Source organism: Montipora capricornis, chromosome 14 (assembly GCF_036669925.1).
Source record: "Montipora capricornis isolate CH-2021 chromosome 14, ASM3666992v2, whole genome shotgun sequence".
NCBI lineage: Eukaryota > Metazoa > Cnidaria > Anthozoa > Scleractinia > Acroporidae > Montipora > Montipora capricornis.
In genome coordinates, this window is record NC_090896.1 from 17,835,567 (window position 1) to 17,845,687 (window position 10,121).

General features: G+C 39.7%; 1 protein-coding gene across 1 annotated transcript; it reads left to right on the forward strand.

Annotated features, from left to right (window-relative positions):
• The first annotated feature begins 778 nt into the window (after positions 1-778).
• Positions 779-9,778, forward strand: LOC138032174 (dedicator of cytokinesis protein 11-like). The gene is made up of 6 exons (XM_068879777.1): positions 779-1,204; positions 5,691-5,791; positions 6,652-6,758; positions 7,513-7,557; positions 8,028-8,120; positions 9,548-9,778. Exons 3-6 carry the CDS (start codon positions 6,660-6,662, stop codon positions 9,611-9,613), a joined length of 303 nt encoding a protein of 100 aa, XP_068735878.1. The 5' UTR covers positions 779-1,204; positions 5,691-5,791; positions 6,652-6,659; the 3' UTR covers positions 9,614-9,778.
• Positions 9,779-10,121: the final 343 nt, after the last annotated feature.

The window sequence follows — 10,121 nt, forward strand, 5'->3', positions numbered from 1 at the left end:
TTCAGAAATAAAAAATGGGGGTTACCGAGTTCGTTTTTGAGATATGAGCAGCTAAAGCCACAATATGGGCTTTCTTTGCAGGGCTTTCCTGTTGCCACGGTAACTTTTTACGTTACAAAATGACTGGATCTTTTTTCAGCAATAATTGGTGTTTGATATGGTACCAAAGCATTGCTGTTAATTGATAAAGTGTTGTAGTGTCAATCCATGTAACAAGAACGTTTCTTTCAAGTTTTGAAACTGCTTTAAGCCACCGTTTACTCTGTTCGCGCTTGCAATGTTGGACATTTGTAAGGTCGCAATACTTTTTGCCTTTGTGGTAGAGATGTGCAGAAACGATTGGCGCGAACGTCCTTAAACAGCATTGTATATAGGGTGTCATGAAAATGGCCTGAACTTCAATTTTGCATCGTGTACTTCGTATTTGTTACATCGCTGTGACCAAACATAAAAAATGAACCGTTTCACAACGTTGATTTATTTCTTGCCGCATGCCTCCTTTGTAGTATAAACAGGGACGTTTTATTTGGGTTCAACGTGTTCCCTAGCGATGTGTTACGAACTCTATTGCTCCTGTCACTTGATAAAGAGTTGTACGAAACTACATTTTTTTTTGTCTGGTTTGACAGGGTCTTTATTCGTATCGCTGCCCTGAGCCATAAAGCCAACTGGTGGGAAGCCCTGAGGTCTGTTAATTTTAATGTTTCTTTAAGTTCAAAAATGAAGTCATATTTCTGTAATGTTTGATCTTTTCCTGGGAGGTGGGTTATCGAATAGAAGTCATTAGATGTGTTTTTTAGACTCCAAATATATGATTCGAAGTAGCGCATCTTGTTGTCAGTGTCTATCCTTGTCGTTATCATATATGTACTGTCATCATTTCCACCGTCATCGTCATCATCATCATCATCATCATCATCGTCATAATTATCATCATCATTAACCCCTCATTTTCTTCCTCATTGTTAAAAGCCTTAGCTCTATCGTTAGAACTGTTTAAGCTCCATGTAGATCACACACGCGATAGAATGTGAAGTTAAAGTGGTGATCGCCGAACCCCTTATTATTTTTATATTTTCAGTACGTGTATGTCACTGAGCTGACGGTAGAAAACACGAAAACGACTCATGAGCAGCTGTCCAAATACCTGATGTCAAACTTGAAGCCTGGGGCTGATCCAGCGGTTGTCAACGACCTCATGAAGGTAGTGTGGCGCTTGATTAGCTTTGAAACTCTCTTTACAAACCTCAGCGAAAGCTGGTGAGAGAACAAGCAGATCGAAAGATACATACAATCTTGGGAGGGAAATAAGTCGAGTAATGTGAATCAGAATAGGTTTTGATAGTAAAATACACGAAAGAAAGATATTTTGAACGTAAAGATACATGTAAGATTATTATGGCAGTGTAGAGAGCAAAGGAAGCTGGAAATGAAAAAAAAAACAAAACAAAAGAAAAACAAAAATCCACCCTTCAACGGTACTTCAACCGTAGACCGTGCGCTTGCGTAGCATTGGTCCACCATCTTTGACCAGACAGATTTTTCCAAAATCGTGATTGCGAGTCCAGGAAAAGTCAAGCCGTGTATTTTCGACCAACATTAGGTATTTTTATGAAAAGGGGAATTGCTGGAATTAGTTTCTATTTTTTTCTGGTAGTGATTTGGCTGGAGTTATTCTTTAGAGAGGTTTCTTTTCTTTTTTCTTTTTTTTTGGCCGACAAATTAAGAGCAATTCAGCGGTTTGGTGATTGAAAAAGGTAACTTGTACTTCTTTGTTTTACTTTGTAGCTTTCATGGTTTTTCTTCGAGATTATCGTGAAGAGCATGGCACAGACGCTTGTTCAGTCGAACAAACTAAAGGTGAGGTACCTCCACGGTTTACTCAAAAGGATCACCTGCGGTAAGACAATGTTTTGGATTTATATTGTTATGCAGACCACTGGTTGAGGATTTTTTCACGTAAAATGTCTTCGCAAATCAATGGTTCCAGTTGCACGCTACATACGATGAAAATTAAAGGTGATTCAACCGCTTCATGATCGTTTACGGGCAAAAGTTAAACGTGCAAAATGTTTTGAAGTTATGCACGGCATTTTATCCTGGTGCCCGCACCTGACACGTAACACGTAACATTAGTGGTATGTCACCGTTGTCAAATGGCAGTATACAGGATGCACATTGTCACTAGACTGCGAACAGTCTCTCGTTTGCTCTAAAATCCTTGATTCTGAAATGAACGCGTACGATGAACTTTCACAATGGCTGAAGCTGCCTTACAACGACAAAACTTTTGGAAAATAACTTTTGGAATCTGACTAATGTTAGTCTCGTATCGGTTTGGAAATTCAATGTAACTAATCCGCAATTGTTTTTACAGTTTCAATCCTTACATTAATTTTGAACATTTGGATTGCAGCGAATAAAGCGAGAAAGCTAGTTTCCTAATAGCTATAATCGCTGTTTAGAGAGTTTCCTGCAAGGTTTAGTTCCACACATCATCAGCAGACTTAAGGAGCAGCTCAGGTTCAGATTGCTAAGGTTGGTGGAACTTGGTACAACAACTAACCTAGGCCCGTCCACATGCACGTATCCAGATATTTTTAAATCCGCAACTTTTTCTTTCCGGATACGCCTTCCGTTCACACATAGTACCTGGTGAATTTGCTGGCAAATCCGGAACTATTTGAATACGCTCTCCAGAGTGGATATTTTTGCATCCGCTATGAATCCGGAACCATGTGGACGCTAAGTGCGGATGACAGAACAAGATGGAGCCCAGTTCCTTACCGTGAAATAAATTCTCAAGATGGCTGCCCAGGGCAATATTATGTCTTTATTTTCTTCTTTTGGCGCATGCTCTGTTACCTCTGCTTTCTTGAGGAGTCCTGAGTACTAGAGTGAATCCGGATACGTTTCAGATGCGTATGGACAATCAAATTTGATTTGAATACGACAAGTGTGGATGGGAATATTCTTGAATCTGGAAACCAAAATGTTGCGGGTTCAAAAATATCCGGATACGTGTGTACGAGGCCTTAATTTGTGATACACTTACCTTGACAGTGGTTTCCTTGCTTTCTTTCTTTAGCGAGAAGTAAAGGAAACCGCTGCGTGGATCTCCTCCTGACGTTGCATTGAGTTCACGAAGCGCATGCGTCGCAGAACATCAAGATCCGTGCAAAGGTTTCCTTCCCTTCTCACTAGAGAGAAAAATCAAGAAAAACCCTGCCAAGCAGAGTGTGATACAGTCGGTTTGGTTCCCTTGAAAGTGATTTAAGAGAAGTAACAGAAATTTCAAGCTCACAATACAACTTTTTAAAGACCTGTTTCAGCATGACTCATGCCATCATCATCATCATCACCCGAAGGTCGTGGGTTCAATTCCCACCCTGGTCAGAGTTTTTCTCTGTCCTTGTGTGGGCCCATTTCTATCAGTAGGGCTAACGCTCACATGGTTCATATGGGATTGAAATCTAGCACTTCACATTACACTCTATTCAGTTAACTCTGTTTAAAATATAAGTGCTACACGGCCAACGTTTGTATAAACGTAACCTTTCCTTGTACTTGTACATCGTCAGTTTAATTTGTTGTTTCCTTTTCCACTGTTTTAAATACGTTTACAATTTGAGTACGCTAGCAATTTGAAATTTAAAATGCAGTAACAGTTACAATTCTGCGCGTGCAAGTGAGGGATTGTTAATTACATAATCGAGTCACAAGAAGCAAACATCATTGTTGTGTTGTAAATGTGCATTTAGTTCTGGCTTTTAAAGCGGCTGATGTAGATCGCTTCTTTGAGCTTAAGACAATGTCTAGTTTTGGCTGAATCTACAATCTTGAAACAACCAACCGAACACTTACAACTAGGTAAACCGTTCAGGTGTTTGAATACATGAAATTTTTGTCAATCGAGAGATGCTCTTTTACCCTGGTTGCAAAGTGGCGTGACGTCTCGCCAATAGTACACCCCGCACAAGTAAATTGATACACAATCATAGATTTTAATGCATCTGGAATAGGATCTTTCAAACTGGAAAAATTCTTGATTTTGAAAGAAGAAAAAAAGAATTCTGATGCTTATATCTTTGCAATAAACGTCCAACAAGTGTTTTAGTCTTTTTGCCTGTGATGGTAGAGAAATCACCCACAAATGGCAGTTTGAAGTATCGAATACCTGTAGTGTTTTCCCCAGTAGTAGAAGTGTTGTTTTGAGTTGGTCTAAAAGAAAATTTGTGTTTATACCCCTCAATGATGTTATCTATGAGATGACTAGGAAAGGAGTTGCGTTGAAGAGTTATAGATAGTTGTTGAAGATCTCTTTCCCGTCCAGTGGTGGTGTTGTTGATTTTAAAAATTCTGTCAACCAATGTGTAGATGTAAATCACACCAACCCTATACCTGAAACAAGAAGAACTAAGCAAATTTGTAAGAAGCCCAGTGTAAGTGCTCTTGTGATATATTGAAGTGATACAAGAAGCCCCCGAGTTATCCACCAGATCATCCAGGAAGGGGAGTTTCTCATTGAGTTGAGTTTCAAAAGTAAACCTAATGTTAGGATGTCTAGAGTTGAGATAACTTAAAACCTTCATTACGCCCTGCTCATTGTGAAATAGACAGATAGTGTCGTCAACGTATCTGCGGTAATATAGCAACTGAGAATCTTTGTAATTATCTATCGATTGCTCTTCATGATACCTCATAAATAAATTTGCGAGAATAGGAGTTAAGGGAGAACCCATGGCAAATCCATCACATTGATCATAGAAAAAACCATTAAACAGAAAATGGGTTTTTGAAGTTGCAAAAGTAAGCGGTGAGGAGGGTGGGAAAATTATCGTACTAGGAAGCAAACTAAAGCAGGCAAGATGTTTGCCTGTTAGAGCGATGGAATGAATAAACTCGAGGCTTATGTTCAATGCACTAGGAGTTGATCAACAGTAAAATAAGAACTATCCTGATTGGCTCAGCCTGCAGATTGCACTATGAACACACATGATCAGGGTTGAACTTTGGCTTGTCAAACCAACCCCATGTTACTGCATGTCACTCAATCAGCAAGAATTTCTCACGGTTGTCCCATTAACTACAATTCATGTCTTTAGGACATAAATTGGTCTATTCTGACAGTTTAAACGGTTGTTACATCTCTGATACATTGTTATTCAGTCATAACACTAAATGCAAACGTCTTTCGTAAATGTCTTTACACCATTGCCTTGGTTCATCAGTTTGCCTTTTTGCGTCAACCTTATAACCCGCTTATGTCCAGCAATACACCTAATTGGATGCACGCCCAATTCTGGCATCCAATACGAAGTGTCCATTTGAGTCTAAGCCTTTGCTACCTATTTCCAACAATAATTAAGGTAATGGTAAAGGTTATCGAAATTTGTAGCTTATGGTAAATGCAGCTGTTTATCTTTACTTGACAAGGAGCATTTGGGGCACACTTTTAGTGACGTTAATTTCTGTATTCCGAGACATAAGTGATGTTGAAGTTGGGGAGAAGAGCTATGTGACGCTTAGTGAAATACGTTTGTGTCTAAGTTGGTGCATTTCTGGACATATCTGATAACCCGACACTAAAATCCAATCATCTGCACCGAATCATATACCTTTCATTTTTTGTTTTCTTTTCTTGGTGACTTCCTTTTTGATTCTTTTTCCACTTACACACTGTGTTGCAGCACAAACAGCGAAACAACCAAACAGTTCCTTGAACAGAAATACCAAGGGGGAGTGTCCAACCAGGAAAAGACCCGTCACTCGAGAGCGGCAAGCAGTGGAGGTAAAAAGTAGCTGCTATGAGGTATTTTATATCACGGGCCACTTGGTAGGTGATCCGCAAACGTCAGGTTTGAATGCCACCGTATTTTCTCGGTTTCTTGTCCTCAGACAGAGCTCATGACTCTAAGCAATCCTTTGTTTGTTTGCTTTCTGTTTTTTTTTTAAATTGAGAACTGGGTAGCCTAGTTTACAGAATAATTTGGGCTCGTTTGAATTTCTCTTAAGAACGGGAAGCCAGTTCACGACAAGAAAAATCCTAGAGTAATCCACGTGACCACCGCTAGGCACAAACGCTTGAAAACTCCGTTTGGAAATGAATTACGACTGGTGGTTGGCAACCGTTAGGTTTCTTTCTTTCTATCGATCCTTTTCATAACGTTTGTAGCCACAAGGCCAGGGTTGCTGGAAGCATGTTAGCGCTAACCAGCGTTAAATCCCATGGAAACCTATAGGTTTTGATACCTCTTAAGCAACAGTTAGCGCTAACGGGCACCAGAAGTGTAACTCACAAAACTGTTGGTGAGAAAGCGAATCACGAGGAACGGGGACACAGGTACCATCTTGCATCGGATTTTGGATCGCTAGTTATCATTTTATTGTTGTAGAGTGAGTTATGTAACCCATCAAATTAAACGTGACAAGTGCAACTCGCCACAGTTGCGCAAAACGTTGTCCTCTCCAACAAAGCTTTTGAGTCCACCTAATATAAAAAGATTATAACGCAACATTACATAACATGTGAATGGGGAACTCGATCCACAAGATTCAAACACCTTGGAAGATTTTTAGGCTCTGACGATTTCCTGATGAATAAAGTTTGTAGCGATGGGTAACACACTTTTTCTTCTTTGTCTTCTTTAGGCTTGAATATGGACATTCAAACTAGAGTCCTGTTGGAGGGTAATCTGGCGAACGAAGTTGGTCTGATTGTTTTAGATACGATTGAACTCTTTTGCGGTCATTTTAAGGTAAGTGAAATAAGGAATGTCAGTCATATTTGGGGGCTTAAAAACGGTAAGCCCCTTTCTCATTATTTTTTCTTGACTGTACCACTTTTATATTGCTAAGTATGTTTTTCTGTATCAGAGATGATTAGTTGAAAAAGCTGATAGGCACAGAATGGTTACTTCCGGTGTCTATCTGTGGCTTAAAGACGTCTCCTGCTTAAGTTCCTTACTGCCAAGGCAACGTGACCAACTGATTCGAATGTTCAGGACGTGGAACCCGGAAGTCCCAGGTTTCACACCCCACTTTGTTTATTTGGGTAGTATTATATGCATCATTTGTATCCCGTAAACACCAATCCCCAATTTTACAGTTCATAACCTGCTACTGAGTAAGCCCATCGTTGGGGTCTCCTGCAAGATTCATTAAGCATTTAATTGCCTTTATTAATATTTGTTAATATTTATTAAGCTCTCCACTGGGATGTCACTTCGCTCGCCAAAAAATAAACCTTGGGCGAGACCCTTATGGGAACCTTGCTGCAAAAATAGGTTATAGAGTGGAATTTGCTATGGTTTTGTTGAGCATATAATAAATAAAACATCGCATGAACTTTTTCATGCATTTTGTAACTTATGGCCATGTTGGTGTACTGAACATTAGTATTATGCAAAACGCGAGCGACATTTTGCATTTGTTTCGTACACCACATGGCCTGCTAATCACTTGAGTGCAAGCCAAGAATACATAAATTGCCGGCCTTGTTGTCTGCTTTAGTTCCAGCTGGAGCAAGATGAGGGTGACAATATTTTGATGAAGAAGGTATGTTTAGTTACTAACTCGTTCCCCTGAATCGTTCATAAAATCATGTAAGGCCCATAGTCCTGGGTTGTTTGTGATTATGGGAAACCTTGAAAGTTGTAGTTACGTTGGAAATTTGGGTGCCTTGTGTTTTGGTTGGGTTAAACATCCCGGAATGACTTACTTCTTAAAAATTCCCTTTAGCAAATGGAGCTTTTTTTTTAAAAAACTATTTTGGAAAGGGAAAATTGGTATTGGTAAATTCAAGGACCTGTAAAGTAACGGACGATCATGCAATTTTACAAAAACCCTAAAAGCACATTTAGCGACCATTACCAAGGAAATTGGCTTGAATTGGCGCCTCCAGTAATGAATTTCAGTAGCTGGGCCAGTAAGAACGCAACGTAAAAAAATATGTTTTTCTTTGTGTTGTTGTTATTATTATTATTATTATTATTATTATTATTATTATTATTATTATTCCTTATCAGGTGTTTAGTTTACTGTTGAGCTTTCTTCAGATTCCCCTATCAGAATTCATGATGAGACATGTATTTGCAAGCTTGAGATCTTACATCAACAAGGTCCGTATACACTGGGATAAGTAGCGTGGCCAAGTGCCTATCAAGGTTTCAAGGGAGGTTCAGTCTTGTCTAGTTTTATTTTTCACTGTACCTAAACATTTGTCGAAATAGTTGCTGATTGTAAGTCTTGTGTGATGGTTATAGAACTCCAACTTGATCATTTGTATTTCCATTAGAACGATATGAACCCAGTGTTAGTTGCTACGGTATCCTTGAAAAAATATCCCCTCTCAGTTGCATAATAAGCGGCTGGAAAACAAAAGAACGGCCACACTTTCAATGATCACATTTATTGGTTGAAGATCAAATCTTTCATTATTTTCCTGGTGTGATTAATATTACATGGAACCAGTCAAAAAGTGTCTTCAAACCACTTTAAATAATGTTTACAATCAAATTTATTTACACTTTTTTTTTTGAAGAACGCATTTCTAATCGCTAAACCGTATTTCTGTTTTCAAAAGTTCGCGGAGACGCCATCTTGAATAATTGTGACGATTTCTCGTTAGTTCGGTTTGTCGCAGCGTAGTGCGTGTGATTTTCAGTCTTCGCGAATTAGCTTGCCAATTTGCGGGCAATTTGGTGCAATCTTAACAGGAAGCCGTGGGGTGGAACGTCGCCATTAAATCACTTTCAAGTCACTTTCACCCATGTATTCATTTTAGCCGTAAGGGTTACCTTTAAAGCTACACTCAAATTTCTTCCGACCAAAGTACCGTCAAACTATGTCTGATCGTCAAGGTGGTTGCAATGTGTTAGCATCAGCATTGTGGGAGGGGGAAAAACACCATTATTGTGTCTGCATTTCTGTTATTTTCTTTTACTCGTTCTGGGTGTGTAACAAAACAGGTCTGCCAAGAAAATATACTTAAGGAGATGTAACGGAGAGGACAAAAGACCCACTGCAATTTTCATAATTCTGCAGAATGGCACGGCTAAACTTCGGTTTCGCTTCCATCAATCAAACTTCCGACGCCAAGCCGAGAGTTGACGCCGAAATCAATTGATGCGTGACGTAACCTGCCAATCAGCATCTTTCCCACGGTTCATTCGTACATTCGAACTCGACGCCGATAAAAAGTGACGGAATCTGTACCAATCTTTTTACTGAAGAACCTCTAAAAAGATATCATAATGGTATTGGAGCTGTGAACTAAACAAAAAATCCAGTTCACTTTCCGGAGGCGGAGTCGATCTTCGAGGCTATGTTCGGAAATTTGATTGATGGAAGCCAAAATGCATTCACAGTTCGGTGCTTGAAGGTCAGATTCCTCGGAATTGTAAAAGTCGCAGTAGAAGTTGCGGTTGCATGACTATTAACGGAGGGAAGTAAGCGGAGCCGCTTGCTCGATAATGGGGAATTGCCTTCTCTTTGTGATATTTCTGCTTTGACATTCTTCATCACTCTTTCATTACCTTACCCACAGTTTCCAGCCGCTTTATACAGGGGAAGTGCGAGTTACTGTGGGGGATCTTTGTCGCGAGGTACGTAGAATTTTCCTTTATTTTGAAAAAAAGGAAGACTATTCCTTGTTCAGGAAAGAACGGAATTTTGTCACTCTGGCGAGGAGCTTTCTCGATTTTCTTGCTTTGTAGCCCATCTTCCTGTAAACAGAAGGTAAGCGGGAAGTTTCTTTGACGATAAGCGATAAGCCCACTCCAAGCCGTTGAACATGTATGGACGGTTTTTGCCGACTTGCACTTCCTCCCTTCGTCAGTTTGGGTTTCTTTTCTTTTCGGTTATAGCCCCCTTCCTCTCCCCCCCTCCCTCCTTTCGCTCCCCACCCTCCCTTCTCTGCCAAGCAAAAAACTTCTTGAACTTGAAGAAGCCCACAACTTCATTTGTATTTTTATCTTTTTTTTAGTATAAGAAGTTAATTGAAGCAGACTAGAGATAACACTCTTTTCAGAGTTTTGTTCGATAAACTCCTTATTCCTTGTAAATAGTCCAGTCTTAACTCGTCAGAATTAGCTTTTTTCTGACACCAGTTGGACTGGCTA

Excerpts from the sequence above, each read along its gene's own strand:
- LOC138032174 (XM_068879777.1), top strand. The coding sequence starts at position 6,660 with ATGGACATTCAAACTAGAGTCCTGTTGGAGGGTAATCTGGCGAACGAA. Across the intron at positions 6,759-7,512 it reads TCTTTTGCGGTCATTTTAAG|TTCCAGCTGGAGCAAGATGA; the intron begins GTAAGTGAAATA and ends TGTCTGCTTTAG. Across the intron at positions 7,558-8,027 it reads ACAATATTTTGATGAAGAAG|GTGTTTAGTTTACTGTTGAG; the intron begins GTATGTTTAGTT and ends ATTCCTTATCAG.